Source organism: Telmatherina bonti (assembly GCF_933228915.1).
Source record: "Telmatherina bonti genome assembly, chromosome: 20".
NCBI lineage: Eukaryota > Metazoa > Chordata > Actinopteri > Atheriniformes > Telmatherinidae > Telmatherina > Telmatherina bonti.
The window spans coordinates 15,800,319-15,819,298 of record NC_136618.1 but is presented as its reverse complement, the minus strand read 5'-3'; the positions used below and the strand labels follow the sequence as shown (position 1 = coordinate 15,819,298).

General features: G+C 39.2%; 1 protein-coding gene across 1 annotated transcript in view; it reads right to left on the bottom strand.

Annotated features, from left to right (window-relative positions):
- stau2 (staufen double-stranded RNA binding protein 2) overlaps positions 1 to 18,576 on the bottom strand; it is a 99,598-nt gene extending 81,022 nt beyond the window's left edge. The window contains exons 1-5 of the mRNA XM_079259363.1: positions 18,531 to 18,576; positions 16,729 to 16,936; positions 16,294 to 16,424; positions 13,093 to 13,252; positions 10,062 to 10,197 (exon numbers count right to left, since the gene is read on the bottom strand). Coding sequence (XP_079115489.1) covers positions 10,062 to 10,197; positions 13,093 to 13,252; positions 16,294 to 16,424; positions 16,729 to 16,927 — 626 coding nt within the window. The 5' untranslated portion in view covers positions 16,928 to 16,936; positions 18,531 to 18,576. The remainder of the gene's footprint in view (positions 1 to 10,061; positions 10,198 to 13,092; positions 13,253 to 16,293; positions 16,425 to 16,728; positions 16,937 to 18,530) is intronic.
- Between the last annotated feature and the right edge of the window lie 404 nt (positions 18,577 to 18,980).

Sequence of the window (18,980 nt, the reverse complement as noted above, 5' to 3'; positions counted from 1 at the left end):
AAGACCTGGCCAAGAGGCCCAAGTTGCAATGCTGAATAAAACCAAGAGATAGATTTGCTTGTGCCGAATCAAGTGCCCTCACTGCATACCAAGTAAGGTATGCATACAAGGCTTTTATCTACACCTCCTTCCTCTCTAAAAAGTTATAATTATCCATAATTGTAATCACCTTCTGTAAGATTTTTCTATTCTGTTGTAGTAGTCTGGCAGCCCTCCTTTTTCGTTCTTTTTCTTTAATTGTTACGGTTGCTGCAATGGTGTTCTTGTTTCTTTTTCCCCCCATTCTGCAAAATGGAAGGTAACCATTAAAAAAAGTTGTCAGATAGGGTCATTCACTTATCTGTAACCATAAATGTGTTGTGTTCAAATGTTAATTCTTTTGAGGTAAAGTAAGACAACAATCTGTCCAGTGGACATGGACATTTAAGTTTTACACATGCAGTTTCTCTGGATAACATCCGCAAAATTTCTGGCATTCGATGAATGTTTGAAAGTAACTTGTGACATTGAGCAGATTAAGTCCATTTTTACACCCTCCTCCCTTAAACAATAAAAGAATTCCACGTCACAGAATCTTACAGACGTGATGCAATGGTGATAGTGACACCAACATCAGCTGCTGAAGATATTCAAGCTAAATATCGTCACAGGCAAACACCCACAAATAAATCCCTATTTGGAGTGGCTGATTTCAAAATTGTAACTAGGAGATGATCATCTCATTATAGAAGCCAGTTTTGTTTTAAAATCTCGTTTAAAATAAAAAGTGGTGGTTTGTTATGTATATCAAGGTTTTTTTTTTAAATTTTGCCCACTGAATTTATAAACTGTCAGAATTAGTTGGAAATTAACTATATTAACTATTAATTATATTGAACATCAGGAAAATCCAATATGCTGCATCCACAAATTGCTTCCTTAAACCACAGGCTAAGAAAGTAATGTTCATAACAGGTCTTAAATCACTGTTGCATGCGATGCCTACACGCTCAATACCAGCAATATTATAAAAAGGGTCCCATTGAATTTTGTAGCAATTTGTGAGTCAGTGTGAATTATCATCAATAAAATGTCAGATTTGTATGACATGAGGAGAGAAAAAACAGATACACAGAGAAACATTTCATAAACTTATGCAATCATCAATCAGGACCAGTGACTAGAAGATACATACTTTTAGTGCATCTCATTGTCTAGAAGAAACACAATTCTTTTTTCATACCGTGAAGCTACTTGTATTTAAAACCCACAGCTGCCTTAAGTTGTGGGTTTTATACTTAACTCTAGGTGACGTATTGTGTTTTAAAAAAAGATACTCATTTACAATGAAAGCACTGCAGAATATAATCTGAGCACTGACCATGATGGCTGTACCGGCATCTCTTTTTATCAGACATGCAGTCACATGAGCAATCATTTATGCAATACATAAAATGCTTCGGACAGTAAGAGTAACAAGTTATTTTGAATATAGCACCCCAAAAGACCCACTATTTTTTAAGAGTTAAGGGAAAGCTCCCACTTCATGGAAAAGTTACTAAGGTCTTTAGCTGTAGAAAAGCGTTTCAGAATACATAGTAAATTAAACCTTTAAATGGATGGACAACAAAGGCACAAGGCCACTTTAACAAACAATAAAATACATGATTGCATTACTGAAAGGCTCAATATAAACAGCTAAAGAATGAAAAAACTTTGGCTCATCTGGTAAATTAAACTCTCTGCTCCCGACAACAGCCGGTAAGATCAAAATTTGGTGTCAGCAGCATGAATTATTTTATCCAACCTGCATTGTTTCAAAAGTTCAGGCTGGTGGTTGTGACAGTCAAAGTGCTGAGGAATGTTTTCCTGCCAAAAGCTGGGCCCCTTAAAACCAATCAATCAGGATCTGAATGCCACAGCATAATGGTATTGTTGCTGGACATGCATTCCTTTATTTCACAATTTTCCCATCTTCCAAAAACTGCTTCTAAGAGTAAAACGAAACACACTACAAAAGCAAATGTCATCTCAAACTGTTTTTATCTGTGTGACAACATGAACATTGGACTTGAACACACCAAAATCAAGAGGAAAATATTTGGAAAAAGGCTGAACTAAACATATGAGAGCATTTTTAGCTATAACCAGTATGCTGATTATGATTTTGCACCTAATATTCTGCACTCAGAGAAAAGCTATGAGGAGTAGAAGCTGGGTGAAACTTTCCAGGTTTTTGAGCATTCTCTATTGGAAAAGATAAAACTGAGATATACATAGACATAATATGAATAACCAATGTTGTACCACATCCAGCTTTAGATCCAAACCTTGATGTATGTATGTGAGAAATTGAGACTTTTTTAAGAAAGAAGAAGATGGGGGTCTCAGTATTTGTTAAATAAATAAATAAATTCTTCTTGCACAAACATATTAATTTGTGACTGAATAATCTAGTTTAAATCACTCCTCTTAAAATTGTCTCTTCAAGGGACATGTTTTTTAAAACACTAAGAGCCATGCAAATTACTCCATGTAGAGGGAGCTTTTAAGGGAGTCAAGCATCCTTGTAGACCACTCGTGTGAAAAGGGAAAAAAATATACAGACTGGAGGACGGCAAAAAGTGGCACACAGGAAAAAGTGGGCCAACCACACAGAAAACTTGCAGCACATGAGCGAGGGAGTGTACTGGCCTACTTGTCTTCCAGCGTCTCTGAGCTTGACCACCAAGACATCTACTGGCCACACATGCAAACATAAATAGCTGTTTCACGCACACACAGACAAAAAGCCTTGTAAAGGGGATGGGATTGGACTGGGAGCGAAAGGGCAACAAAGATCTAGAAGGGGAAGGAGGGGGTACAATACAAAAACTTGGACAGGCTCACTCCTCCAGCAGCTGCACTTTCTTCCAATCTCCTGCCAGACTTTTAACATGTTTTTTCTCCCTCCCAACTTCCATACTTCATTCCTGTGTCCTTCATTGATTGCTCTCCTTTCCCTTCAGCCGGACACAATCGCTCATGTAGAAAATACATGGCGGTGTGAGAAAACAACCCTTGTAGTCAAGTAAACAAAGTGGAACTGTGATGGTGCTGGGAGTTGCAGGAGGACCAAAGTGCTTTGGACCTATTTGACGTTCCAAACCACCACAACCACATGTGAGAAACAGAATGTAATGTAATGTAATGTTTGAGGAATGGTTTCAAATCAAACTATTTCTTCAGCCCTAATTTCTCATTAGACGTGACTTCTGCAGCGGTTAGATACTGAAACAGACACACACACACACACACACACAAATAGAAAACGCTATGTATGAGATATGCTTTCACACAGAAACCACAATCAGTCTCATCCACCTTAGGCAGCTATAACATGCACATTCATGACAAAGACTAAAACATTTCTTATCAGAGCATCACTGTTGCACATATGAATCTTGTGGTGGCACCCTGGAATCGCACTGCTCAAAATCTTTGAGGTGTAAAAAAGTTAAGTTAAAATCATGGTTCATAAAAAGGTGTTAACCTGGAACTAATATATTTCACTCATCTGGTTCATCCAGCAAAAACACACATCCTGGAGGTTGTTTTTTCCTAACTTCACTGTAGGAGCAATTTATTTACTCCATTGCATTCCTGCAGTGTAATGTACTGCTGTGTCTGTGCTGCAGACAGCTGCTGTCAAATATGCTCAAACGCAAAATCACTGACAACAGACAGAATAACAAACATGCTGTGCAGAAAACATTGGCTTCATATCTTATTTTAATTAAAATGTCCAAGCTGACAGTGTCCACTGTTTTTAACTGTTTGTTGTGGTTAAATATTTTCTGCAGTAGATTATAGATCTCTTCATGGGCGTGCTGTAATCAGCAGGCGGTCTTGGTGACCTCAATCGGGCCTGCATGGGTCTTCTGGCTAATTCTCTGATGAATGCTACAGCCAGTTCACCTTATGGGTAGTAAACTCTTTGTTACTTACAGCATCTTACAAAAAATATAATAAAGGAGATTGTTAAAAAAAAAAAAAATTAAATTTTAGTGGTAATAAAAGCAACTACTGGAATAAAGTGGTTTAATTATGTGAATGAAAAGATCCTGCACAAAAAAAAGCAGAAAAAATATCGGCGAGTAATAAAACACTTGGCAGTCGGTACAAAACATTTACACCTTGTATGTGCTTATGTGACATAGCACACAAAACAAACTAAAAAAGTACAGAGAACTTTTTAACCACGTTGCCCTTGCAGTAGAAAGATTTGGCTGACATAGAAACGTTTGAGGATCACGCTGAAACCAGAGCCTTCTGGTTTCATCAAGAATATTACGCTATGACATGCTGTTTTATGATCATTGTCATTAGGACGAAAAAACTAATTGCTTTGTTGATCCAAAATCTCCTGGGTTGTCAATATATTCTGGCCAGACCGCTAGGAGTCGGTTGTTATGTACATAATGACGCCAGCGGGGGTTTCCTTGGTTGTTTTGCACAAATATCTTCATTTAGTCTGCTTGAAATTTTAATCCAGAACTATAGCTGAGCAATCCTGACTAAATATGATTCAGATATTTGTGCATGGATAAAAAGTTCTATAAAATAAAATGAATGGATTAATTTTAGTGAGGGAGCAGACAAAAAATAAAACTAGTAAATTATTAATCTAATTTGCTTGATTTGGTGAATGTATCCTTTTTTGATACTTCTGTGTGCTTAAAAATAAATACTGAAAAAGATGTCAAAGGCTACTTCCCCATGAGCTCTTTCCCCACTGGTCCGCTAAAGGAGAAATAAATACAGCATCACTTGGCCGGAACAAACGCTGGGCCGGCTTTTCTTTGCTCTAAAGAAAATTATAATAAGACTGGATGAAATGTCCTAAAAGAGGTAGATGCATATTCCAACAGAATGTCTATTGCAGGTTTGATTTGACTCAAAGTAAACAAAGTATAAATGTGTGATAGATTTGTGGTATTTCTATGTTCCTCGTCACATCTTCATGTGCCGCATCCTAGCGCGGTGGAGTGACTGGTAATTGCGATGTGGACCGAATTCAAAGAGTGGTTAAAAGAAGAAAAAGGAACCTGTTCTCCCATTACAAGAACTGGGAATAGACCATAAACTTACACAAAACACCCAGGTGCACTCTGCACTATAAAGAAGGGTGAAAAGGACCATTTACAGATAGGAACAGTGGACGTGGAGTAGAAATGGAGTGGAAATGCATGAATGAAGTCTAAAGAGATGATACACCATTATGCAAGTAGATTTGGAGAGTGTCAAGAAGACACGTCAAACGGATTTGGAGATACAGGAGGTGAGTGTGATTAAACCGCCGCTCTTCTGGAAAGTTAATACACAACAGCACAGGAAAGTAGGACAGTGTGTATCCCAAAGAGCTGATGTGCATCACCCCGTAACGATCCACCAACAATTGGTGCCGATGTTATGACGCATGTCACACAGCGCTGGTGTCTAATGCCCAAAAATGGAGGACAAACAGAAACACAGACCCTCCCTACAGACACTTCTTACGCAGATGGTTGGACTAATTGCTTTGACCAATGCAGCAGCAAAAAAAAAAAAAAAAAAAAAAAAAAAAAAAAAAAAACAGACATGACTACATGGATACTAGTTCTTTGGAAGAAGATGCCTGAAGCTATTTGATTCACCTTGCCAAACAACCTGAAATGCAGCAAATATGAAGGATGCTTGTGTTTATTTAACCTGCTCGGTGCACTGTGGTCTCAGGTCCGCTTTTAAATGCAAGGCATCAAGGCAAAAGATTTAAGGAGGACACACAGGGATACACAAACACGAACCTCCACTCAGATGAGAAGAGATGAAAGGAAAGAGTAGACTTCCATGTCACCGAGTCTGTTGAACACAAATCATTCCAAGCATTTGTTTATGTTGGAGCTGTATTCTGCTCCTCCACCCCATTCAATAAAACACTGCTTTATGAGTATACACCCACTTGTACAATTAGGACATATTCTCTTTTCCTCTGGCATGTCAACTACATTGATTTATGTACTATCTGAGCAAATGTATCAGATTTACTGATCTACACAGATTCATGGTCACTTTCAAAAAGGAAGGGAAAAAAAAGTATTGCAATAAAAAGTTATTTCTTCTGAAGACTGCCTTGTGAGCTTTGGCTCTTCCCTTTTGTTTTGTATGTGTGTGTGTGTTTGTGTGTGTGTGTGCCAGGGGGTTGGAGGAGAGAGGAGGATGGATAAGAAAAATCATATTTTTGAGATGCCTGAGTGGACAAAAGAGCACACAGTGTCCCAATTTAGACCAAAGGAAACCATAAAGCCTGAAATGCCAAAGAGGAATATAAAAAATGAACCTGGCTGAAGAGAATGAGTGAAGAGGGAAAAAAAGAGAGAGAGGGAAATGAATGTGTGTGTTGAGAGGACCTTGGAGGGTATCTGATACCTCCACATAGGAAGAGATGAGAGTAAATCTTGAATATAGAAAAGCGCTCATGGGCAGATTTGGCTTTTCAGTCAGCCAGGTTGGCCCAATTAGAAATGTACATGACAAAGTACACCTGAGTATCCATGTGTGTGTGTGCTTTGTGCCTGCGCTGCTGTCTGCTCATGTCCTGAGGGCACGAGATTCATTTTTCAAGGATCTTACCATTGCAACTGTCTCTTCAGATTTCCTACAATACAGTGCACGCAAAGCATGCACTGCGACTCATTTAAGGCCTGATTAAGAGAACTTGTTTCAGTTCACAGGGATTGTTCTGTGCAGCGGTGAGCCACGTTAAGAATGTGTTTTCATACATTTAACTTCTTTGCAGTCTCAGAGTTAACAACCATAGCCTCTAGAGGGCAATACATGCAAATTTATTGGCTCTTAAATTTAAAAGAAAAAAATTAAGGCTAATTGCAATTTTACAAATCTTAGAACAACAGAGTGACATTAACATTCAGGAGGTGATTTTCTAACTGGGTTTCCAAGCTGGTAAACAACGTCACCAAGGCTAGTGTTATACAGAAGGTTTGTCAGAGTTTTACCGCCTTAAACATCTGCTGAATGCAGCTGGAAAGGCCTGCCAGATAGATAACCTTTGCCCTGTGGTTTTTGGTCTTTTTCAAATTTTATTCTTTTTTTTTTTTATTCTTGCTCATGGCCATACAAGCAGCATGAGTCACATGCTGTACTTCTTCTTCTGCCTTCACCTCAGCAAATAAACAAGAGCAAGGACGCAGGAAACTTACTGTCCTTCAGATTAATATCAATAAAAGAAAGATGGCAAAAATCACTGTGTGACCGAATGCATAGTCAGTAGTTATTTTTTCACAGTTCTAGTCGGTCGAGCTCAAACTTCCTAACTCTTTAAGATGCTAAATCCAGTGAGTAAAAATAAAGTGTTTACAGGGTGTTAACTTGTCACTAATAGCTGTTAGCCTGTTAAAATCAAAACCAAATAGGAGTTGCTCTTCCTCCTCTCCAACTAGAAGAACACCAGGATGGTCAATACAGCAGCGTGCATGCAGAGATTTCACTGGCGCACAGGTGAACCATTCTTCCTCACCGTTTCCTACAGAGAAAGCAGTTAACGGACAGCTCTGTATCGCACCATCATCACAGGAGGAAATGTCACAGCTGACATTATGTTACTGTCATAACCAAATGAAAGGGCTGGGAGGAGGTGGGCGGCTTCAGCTTTGCTTTAACAGGGAAAATCCTATCCAAGTTCCAGCTCTGACAGAATGCAGCCCCCCCTCCCCCGAGAGTGGAGCAGCAGGAAGAAAGCCTGGAACACCGTGGAGGAGCCCTGCATGACTCATTGGAATCAGGTGTTCCAGTGATAACACAAGAGTTGGGGGTTGTCCGTGAAGACGATTGACGTAATCAGATTTCCTGATAACACAAATATTTGACTGATTCAGTGATCGTTTTCCTTAATTGTTATGGCTGAGTTTCCACAGTTTTCACAGTGGAAATATACCAAACTGAAGTACACCGTTATTCGCTGAGGACGAACAATGGTGTGGTCACTTAGCATAGATGAATTGCTGATTTAAACATTGACTTGGATGGTAAAGAATTATATTCAGGTCTTTCACCATAAATAAGATTCATTAAGACGCTGATAAATGCATGTTTCATATTATTGCAGTATTTCCTCTACGGGGCACTTTCTGAATGAATCAATACTGGTCTTGGAAGTGATTAGGGCGCTGATGGATCAGAGCCAGGCTGCCCTTTTAATGGTCAGATTTTCCATCAACATGACTCTGGATCACTCTTATTCATCATAATAGGTAAGGACATGGGTATGTGGAAACCTTCGTTTCCCTGCAGCGTCGTTTAAGTGACAGATTGCGAATATGGCCTGTCACTCTCCGCCATACTTAGTCATCCGATTAAGAGAATTCATATTCAGAGGGTCTCGCTTTCATTAATCCAGGGCTCATCCACACTGAAAGAAAGAGACCTTATGAAAACATAAATGACCTTGGAGCAATATACGCCTCTTCTGTTTGAGACAAACACATCCTCTAAGCTGCCTCTCTGGCTCTCTAACAAAGTGAAACATGACTGCCAAACAAACCATCAGGGATAGATACTGCCTGCCCCTTCTTAGAAACTTGCCACTGTGACATATGACATTGACAGACAGATGCTGGAAAACAGATTTTCTCCGCTATCCCAAAGACATTTGTCTTTCTCCCCCCGTTTGCTTCTGCATGGATCAAATGGTAAAAAGATGTGAGCCAGATGCTAGACTGTCTGCTGACTACACTAAGTTATCCAGTGACAGATTTTCTGGAAACATATCCACATTTTATAAATAAATATCACACATTTGTTGGCAGATTCCTCTAATACATAGCCAGGGTAAAACAAAGCTGACTTATAAAGCATAAAAGAAATAAATCATACACAGTGTTCTTCGTTACAACTTTACGCAGCGCATCAATCGTGCAAATCCCGCAAAATATTTGTTCATATTACAAAACAAAAATCAATGTATACACAATGTTGTATAAATCCAGCCCATTCCTATCTTAAAAGTCACAAAATGGGAGCTCAATCACCCAAGAAAAGCTGGCTGATCGGGTTTCTAAAGTGAAGTAACACTGCCATCTGCAGGGGCTTCTGGAGTTCCAGTGTGTCTTGACAATAAGGCTTGATGAAAACTGATTTATCAAAACAAGTTAATTAAAACTGCCAAAGCTCCACTGTTTCTTTCTTTTTTCTTTCTTATACAAAGAAATACATGTGAGTGGATAACATATATCCAAAGATATGTGTGAATATATATATTAACAGTGACCTTTGTGTGTGGGGTTTGCATGTTCTCCCCCTGTATGCATGGATTCTCCAGCTTCCTCCCACTGTCCAAACACATGCACATTAGGTTAACTGGTCACTCTAAATTGGCCCTGCGATGGACTGGTGACCTGCCCTGGTGTACCCACTTGCTGCTACTTCAGCCCCCCGTGACCCTGAACTGGATTGGGCAGTGTGAATGAATGAATGAATGAATGAATGAATGAATGAATGAATGAATATTGTGTCATTTAATCTTTTACAGTGTACATAATATTTACCACCTTAATAGTTTTTCCTTCAACAAAGGCATATTTGGTGCAATTGAAGAATCTCTAATACGTTTTGGAAATGGTGTGATGGCTGCATCCAGAGAAGAAAAAAAAGTGAAAGAGATACCACATGGGTACCATATTTCTCTGTCAGAGCACATGGAGAAAAAGAGCCACATGTGACACACATCACACACATCCAAACCACTGACTGTAGCTTGAAGTAATCCAGAGTGCATCTACATCATGTCCACACTTAACCGGATGAATCTATATTCCTCTACGTTTAAATGATTTACTCCCTTAATTACTAAGCTCTACAGAAACAACATTTTCTAAAGCTGGCAACTTTTAACAAAGAGTTTAGAACTGGGCTTGCTTTTATCAGTCACAAAACAGGCCCAATTTTAACTTTGGAAAAAATCTTCACATTCTTAACCATAATTTCTCACCTACACTGGTGGCACAATAAGCCACAGCAACTGAACACTTCCTGACTTGGATACTCACCTTTGGTTGATCATCCCTCTGAAGTTGTAATTAGCTCGGTAGTTGGGCATGGGCTTGGGGTCCAAAGGCCTGTAGATGGCTGGTTCCCCTCTCTTCATGGCCAGACCATTCAGCTCTACTGTGGGTGTTATGCTGCCTGTAGAAATGAGAGTTCATAGAGAGGGAACAAATATAATATTTCAAAATGAAGGAGTCCAACAAAAATTGTTTTAAAACAAAGACAAGCACAGCAAGCAGCAAAATGAACCATGAAAAAACAACATGCATGTGTGAGGAATTGGAGGCCGACCTGATGATGGACTTTTTTCTTCAACTACTTACAAGATTTTCTAACCAGAAGGCATGCCATTTCAAATCTGACGTGCAAATAAAACTCTAAAACTTACAAGACTTGCCACAAAATCCATTGTGAGAAATTGATTGTGTTTACAAGTAAAAGGCCAGTCAGATATTCCATCAAGGACTCGATTATTGTTCGCAGCCTCCTTTTTTGGCGGCCTATGAGGAACTAAGGATTCAGAGGGAATACGACCACTACATGAACTGACAGGATGCCGCAGATGAGGGTGCGAGGGATTTAGGTAAACCTCATTAGCAACAGTACACCTCTGGGTAAACTACGGGAGGTGTTTCCATGGTAACAAGTGAGCAAACAGAAATGTTTGAGAGAAAAGCTAAAAGAATACAAAAGACAACTTTGGTCTTAAAGATACAACAGAGCAACAAGTGAAATGGCTGGAAACCAGACATCCTTTTTTTTTTTGGTTGAAATCACAGATTGACTGGAAGAGTATCATCAGTAATGTTGGAAATATCCAAAGTATGTAGAACAGACATGCAGATCAGCTGTTCCACCAATGGTCATGAACAGAGAGCACAGAAGGACAAATGTTCCTTCACTGTAAGTTAAAAGCATGAGAAATGTTTGTTTTTTTAATGCATTAACAGTCATTATTAAAACCAAGAGCGCTAATGCCATAGTGTTAACCCATTCATGCATAGGGTTAAGTTCATGCATAGAATATAGTTCTTTTTTCGAGCATATACATGAGTTAGGATGGTATATTGGCAATTAACTACACGACAGGACATTAATAAGCCATATACTACCACTTACTGAATATTCTATAATTTGATATATATGGATGAATAGCATTTGCTTCATTGATAAACAGGAAAAGAAAATTATATTATTTTACAATATTTATTTATGATTATATATGAATTTTATTTTTTATATAGAATGCATGTATATAAATAAAGTATCTTGTAATAATGTTAAATAGATTTTTTTTTAAAATGTATGGCTAAATAAGATTAACATAAAAAGCATCAGTGCACACATCTGTGGAGTTCTAATATTTTATAAATAAAACATATTTTTTTTCATTAATTCATCAGAGGGTTAATATGATTTGTCTAAATGTTAATGGGCCTGAGAGCCCAATTAAACAGAGGAAAACATTAACAAAAATTTAAACTTAAAGTTATATGTTCAAATACATGTTTTATTTCCCTAACAGACTAAAAACATACAAAAAAGCTGGGAATTTTGATTTCTCTAGAAATAATATGAACATATATCCACTTTAAGAGAGGACAGGACCATAATGGTGACAGGGACACTAGACTTTTTTTTTGTAAAATACTGATTGAACAGCCATATTTTCAGCATAGGGTAATTGGTCAGATAATGCCATGTTGTCTACTTTTAAATTTACCTGACAATTTTTCATAAACCTCACTACACTTTCCAAAAGAGTCAAGCAAAAGAGTGTCACTGACTTTTTGGCCATACCAATACTTTTGTTTAAACATTCTTTTGCATTGAATGAGATATATCAGAGCATCAACTGTGGCTCAGGTTAAATGTCCTGCACACAATTATTCTGCAAATAACAAAATATAATGCTTAAGTGATTAATCTAAACTTCAAGCATTCTGTGTAGTTTTTTTTTCCACTCTGAATATATTGACCTCTCTTCCTAACATTACAGTTAATCAGTGGTTTACATGTTTATGCTTTACACTTACAGGTGGAGGCTAAACTGAGACATGCAAAGTCATTTGCTGATGGGGGATTGGATCGAAGTCAAGATTCAACACAATCTACTTGTTTTCCTTAACTAGGCTATTTATTATGAATTGGCTCGTATTGATGCATCTGTTAAGCCCCCCTGAGATTGCATTGTAGTGAAATAGCTCTATAGTAGACAGGGAGAGGCTAAAGAGAGTTGGAAAGACTATCATTGACTGCCCTCTCCCCTTCCTGATGAACACCTGAACCTCCCACTCCCTCAGGAGAGCCAATACCATTACAAATGATAGCTCACAACCTGGTTTTGATCTGTTTGCCCTGCTGCCCTCTGGGAGGCACTACAGGTACATCTAGACTAAAACAAACAGATTCAAAAACACCTTCTTTCCAAAGGCAACAACCACCCTGAACTCCGAGTTGTCTGATTTAACTGTGCAACATCCCAAATCCAAAATGGATAACACAAATGTGTGCATTATATTTATACTGGCGACTGTATGTATGTCATTTTCTGTTCTATTCTATAAATAAACAACTTTTAAATGGGACTGGCTGTACAAAGACAACCACAAGACATGCAATACAAATACAACAAAGTTGCATAACAAATTGTTTAGTTTAAACCTGCAGCTCTACATTAAAAAGTCAAGTCTTATTGACTAATTTAATGCAAAATATGTCTTTTTTTCTTATTCTGAATGGTCAAAATCTTGCAAACAATCACAATTACTGCTAGTTTTCACCTAATAGGTGAGCTTTGAAAAACAGAAAAAAAAACCCATTGATTTTACAAGCATTAGTGCATGCATTCTGATCCATCTCTGTCATTTTAAAATATTTAAACTGGAAAAATAATTATTTCCTGCATTGGGAACAATGCTGATAAGAAACAAGCCTGAACTTGTTTCAAAAGTGAGGGGTGGCTGTAAAATATTTATTCACAGCTGTGCATTTTATTGATGGTAAAAATAAAATTTGAGACAGCTGCTGTACCTGGGTTGCTGTTGATGTCAACTTTAGGAGAGCGGGGTGCTGGTCGGGGAAGGACACTCTCAGCCAGCGCTTTGGCAGCAGTGGAGTGCTGGGCCTTCTTAATGCTGGTGCCCTCTGCCTCCCACAGCTGCTCCCCAAGAGTCAGCTGCACTGTGAAGATCTGGAACAGTGACACCCACAGGGGAACATGTCATCCAACAGCCACAGCGTCTTTCTGGATGCATTGAGCAAGAAACAAAACCAAGCATGCAAAAACAAAGAAGAGGGCTTATTGGTGTTTACTGATTTACCATTTTTGCATTTCAGTACTGCAACATATTCCCAGAAAAGAGAGAAAAAAGAAGTAAAACTTCAGTTTGTAGTGTTTCTCCTTCCCATAACACTTGAAAGACAATCTGATATTGATGATGCCAAATGATACTTCAGGTGCTATTTTTCTCCACATTCTTTCTGAAATACATTAGATTTGCAATTTGACACGATTGTCATATTAACATCTTTCACTTTCAAAATTCTCCACATATTCTCTCCTAGAGATATCCTGGCTGCTTCCTTCAGCCCAGACCAGTGCCTGTACCCGATTCTTACTCAGCCATGTATTTTTAATGTGTGCTGAAAGCAAGGTTAATTTATTTTCCTCATAAATGCAAGGCAACCTTTGTTGTTGAAAAATCTTTTTTTTTTCTCCATTTTTTGCATTAATGCTACCACTGATGAACCAAGAATAAGCACAGCTAAGAGCAATAATATAACCGCATACCATAACAGATCCTGGATTTCTGACTGATTGCTGATAAAAAAATCAGGATAAGCAGTTTAATGTTCTTTACACAGGGCATCTTTGGACCATGTGCAAAGTCGGCTCTCGAGGGCCGCTATCCTGCAGGTTTTCAATGTATCTCTGCTTCAACACACCTGACTCACATTAAATGGACCCAACAGCTTACGAGGTTCAGCAAATTGACTCATTCATTTAAATAAGTTGTGTTGGAGCAGGGATGCAAGGAAAATTTTCGGGATTGTGGCCCTTAAGGACCAGGGGCCTCATTTACGAAGCTGTCGCATGCATAAAACCTGGCGTACGCCAATTATAGTCAATTTTTGGGATTTATCAAAACACGACTTGGCGTTAAAACATCCTTACCTCCACGCCAACTCTGACGTACGCACAAAATCTGGAGAAACGGGAAACGACGACACCAAAGGCAGAAAATAAAACGAAAGAAATTGTGTGAAATTTGATACATTTGTTCAAAATCAAATATAAACCTTTATGCAGAATGCCGTACATTAACAGCATTTGCAAAAAACAAAACAAAAAACAAAACAAAAAAACCCTGCAAATTTGATATTGTTCCTCCACCACGTAAAACATCAACCACTAAAATCTGTTCTGAAACGAAGCAGTTCTACGTGTTATAAAAAACATTTCACACAGTTAAGTCATACAGAAGCAGCCATAATAAAAGTCTAAATGAATAATTGCATTAAAATGACGTGGTTGCCCATCATTAGGCTGATCAGAGTGTTTCCCCAACCTGCAGATACAAAACTTGAAGTGATGGTTGGATATAAAATGCACCTAAATGCGTAAAGGCGCACAGTGGCTTATCTGTTCCTGCGCATGAACATGGCGCATGGAGACCCTGGAGTCGAGCCGGCGTCCTTCCAAAGGGAAGTGACTGACAAGTCGCGGCTGATCACTCCTTTTTCCAACCCAGAGCACAGAACAGAACTATGTTCTCCACAACCAGCATGCCGTGGTGTAGCGGCCATCGGACAGATGGAGGTGCCTCGATGCACAGGAGGAAACCTGTTGTACAGCTGCAGATGTGTGCAGATAGTGGAGGCGCTATATAACATGGTACGAAATGGAGTCAGCTCTTCACCTGCACAATCATCTGAATGATTGTGTTGTCAATCATCCTCTCACGTTGGAACCAAACGCTGCTGCTTTATGTCTAGAAGTGACGCAACACATCAGAGGTGGAGAATTCTGATTTATTCACAAGTTTATCTTTAGTGTAATTTCTGTCAGGGTGGTGTTTATTTCTGTCCATCTCCTGCTCCTCCTCTTTGATGGCAGTTATTGGTCCACCGCAGCTAGGGCACAAGGTGGAACCACTGCCCCCCCTCTCTCCGACCACACCTGCAGCGCTGCAACCCAGCAGGGACACACAGGAACACCAGTATGTTCCCAGTAAATAAACTGGAGTCAGAGACATCTCATTTATGTCCTTTCATTTTATAATCTGGAACAAAGGAATGAACCACTTCAACATCATCTGGAGCATTTTTTTCCAGCGTATCTCTGGACTCCTTCATTTTCCCCGCCAGCTTCTAATCTGTGGCAGTGGGCAGCGGCCCCCCTTCATCCTCCTGTGGACCAAGATGCACTTTCCCCCTACATTTTATTGTCTGACCACTTTATTTTAACTTTCTGGATAAGTCTGATCGCTGATGAGACAAGCTGACAGCATCTGTCCCTTGCTGACATTCCTCTGCCTTTCTGGTGGTGCTGATGTCCCTCCCGTCTCCACCAGATAAAATATTTTGACATTTTACAACCTCATGGATTAGAATTTCTTCCTCATTTTCCAATAAAATTAATCTTTTTGGCTTTTTTCCCTGCTGAACCTACATGGAAATGAGCTCGATTAATATTTATCAGGGGTGTTCACCTGACCTTTTATGGCCATCACGTGGGCGTGACAAGATGTGCGCAACATTTAGTGTTGATCCTGATTTATAAAGCGAAACGGGCGTGGGACGTGCGTGCGCACTACTTTGTAAATCGGGAGCGCCGCATTTCCTGTTTTTCGTATATACGCCACCTGTAGTCAGCGTTGCTACGCACAGTTTGATAAATGAGGCCCCAGAGCTGGACACTTATGGGTTAAGCACTCACCCATTTCCACTCATTTCACAGCACAATCCACCAGATATGTACTGTTAATCTTTTCTCCACCAACACTTTGTGATTTTTGAATATTCTTTTAGAAGCTAATTAAAATGACACCATTCATTTTTACTTCATAAATATCTCTCTTTTTTTTTTTTTTTTTTAAATTGTATTATAAAATAGACATGTTAAAAAAACAAAGTTGAAAGTTCAACTGGTAAGCCAGAAAATAAAAGCAAATGTAAATCAAGACTTTTCTGGTTTGAGGTTGCAAGATTAAAACTACTGTAATATCCCACCTTGGCGTGTGCAGGACCTCTCTCATTGAGGAGCTTGTACTGTGGTTGGATCCTGTTGAAACGGGCTAACTCATTCACCAAGCACATTGGAGTTTTCTCTTTAGGGTTTGCCATGTTCTCCTGGGGAGAGCCTTTTACAGAATGCAGCAGGACACAACATGCTGAGCAACATGGCAACTGAAGCAGAAACATAACTATATGCATACATAATAATGATGTCTTGCTTGTGAAGCAAACATCGGTGGGATATCTTAATGTCAGACTGTTAGTAAGCACTTTCAAACATTTCCATTAAGCAAATTATCATGAATCATCCCTTATAATAGCAGTACGATTTACATCACCTGAAGTAATTCTAAAATAAAAAAAGACATGATGAAGACATAAATAATAATAATAATTCTTATAATTATTCCCCCCTGACAAAATATGCACCTGGTGGTGTGGCAGACACAGGGGCGTCCCCATATCCAACCGCAGGAGCAGGGCAGGCGGGTGTGGGGGCCGGGCCTGTGCCATTGATGGAGGGCTGCAGACCCAGAGATCCTGGGCTGGCCATGGCCGTTGGGGTAACACTAGGGGAGAGGCCAGGACCAGCCAGGGGTGCTGCGGTCTGTACTTTCACTTGAGCCATGCTCTATTCCTGAAACCACACAACAATTAAATAATTTTATTTGCCAGAATGGACGGTAGTCCTGAAAAGTACTCTGCAAAAACAATGTTAAAAATTGGCTAAAAAATTATGTATAAAAATAAAACTGCACATTCTTAAGCACCAATGCAAAAGTTGACACACATAAATAAACCAACACTCCTTTTTGAACAATTTAAAGCTTTTTACTGACAGATTCTGTGAGCTAAGCCCAGACAGCAGACTCCAAACTGAGCAGCTCTAGGCCTATCTCACATTCTGATCCACTGGCAGCTAATACTCCCAGACAATGAGCCTTTATTTGAAGGAGCTTTACTCATGTTACTGCTGCCAAACACTCTGCAAAAAAGGAGGAAGGCTGTGATTGTAACACAAACAAGGCAATGGACATTAAGTCACAATTTATTTCTAACTATGGAGAGGTGTGTACAACTGCATTAAGCTGACAGGAATTAACTTCAGCACAGCAACTTCTTCATGCATACTGTTGAATGCTGTTACATGCATGTCACACTATATGTTACAATGTGTCCTTCAAGAATAAACAATGTGGACTGTGTAGATATTTGAATGGATAAGTAACAAATACACAAAATGGACGTGATGTTTGATTGAACAGGCAGAAAGAGGGAATCTAAGATATTACTTTCATATCCCAAGAGATCAGAGCAAAAAAAGTCACACAGCTGAACCACACCACAGAGTAAAATCCAGCCTCTTGCACATGGACATTCCAGGAGATGGTAGCTTTGATCCTGGTCTTGCTCATCCAGTTAATGAACAATATCGCTAGAAATGAGGGTTTCCTCCTCCAGCAAAAATGAAAACTTTTTTTCTGTTATACACGTTAATGAGACAACTTAATTTTAGGTTTTATTCACTATTCTTAAATTCCAATTCACGGTACACTTCCAGAAAAATTACGTATCAACTTTCCAAATGTCAGGTTTGACATTTATTATGGCTCAAGACCTCAATAGACTACATGCAATCCTGTGTTTTCCCTGTGCATATCAATTGCGCATCTCGCCTGCCGTTAGAAACAACAATAGGTCACAATCTCGCATGCTTTTCTTATGCAGCATTACAGCTACTTGAATAAATAGTGTCTGTGCTACACAGCATGCCAGGAGCCCACTGATTATGAATTATGAGGTGGAGAGCTGTCAGTGCTACTGGGCTGCCTGCAAGCCCTAAACCTACATCACAGCCTCGGCTGTAATGCTTAGCTGGAAGCTAACGATGCCAACAAGAAAAAGGCAATTTCCTGCAAATGTCAGTCCCTAAAAAAGCACTAACAAAATGGGCAAACGCGTGGGCTGTCATGAAATAGTCAGTGTGATTTCTCTACATTCATATATTTCATCAAGTCACCTCCGGTTTTGCTTGTTTAAGCCGGTGGAGGCTCATCATGGCTGAACGGCCGAGCACCCCTCTTGCTAGCATCTCCACACCGCCCCATCTTCCATGAAAGTCTGGGGGATTTCGGTCTATCCTAACATCATATACAGCCCGGCAAAAGTGTGCTGAACACTTCTGAGACCATACGACAACAAAGTGGCAATAACTGAAGGGTATTTTTTACCTTTGTCCAGGGCCAGACCCCAGTAACACCTCCAACATTGGCAAACACTAAAGAGAACTGGATGGAAGAGGGGAACACACCATGTTATTTCTCTACGATAAAAATGCTAAATGCATCATAATAGTTTCATTTGACTAAGCATTGTAAAATTTCACGTGTAAACTATCAGGTCAAGTAATTCTTACCATTATTAAATGTTGAAACAAGTTCTAACATCATAATTAGAGTTAAAGGGAAATGTTGAATGAATCGGTTACCCCCACTGCGATGGTAATGGTTCAGTCCGGGTTTGCTTCCTCAGAGCTACAAAGTAACTTTTTATTCAAAACCTCAATCACACTTTCTTATAGATCTCTCAGGAAACTATTTCCATTACACAATTTACGTTGATTTTATTAACCTATTTTTGTATTGTCTTTTATAGATCACCGGAACTTGATATATGTCCAT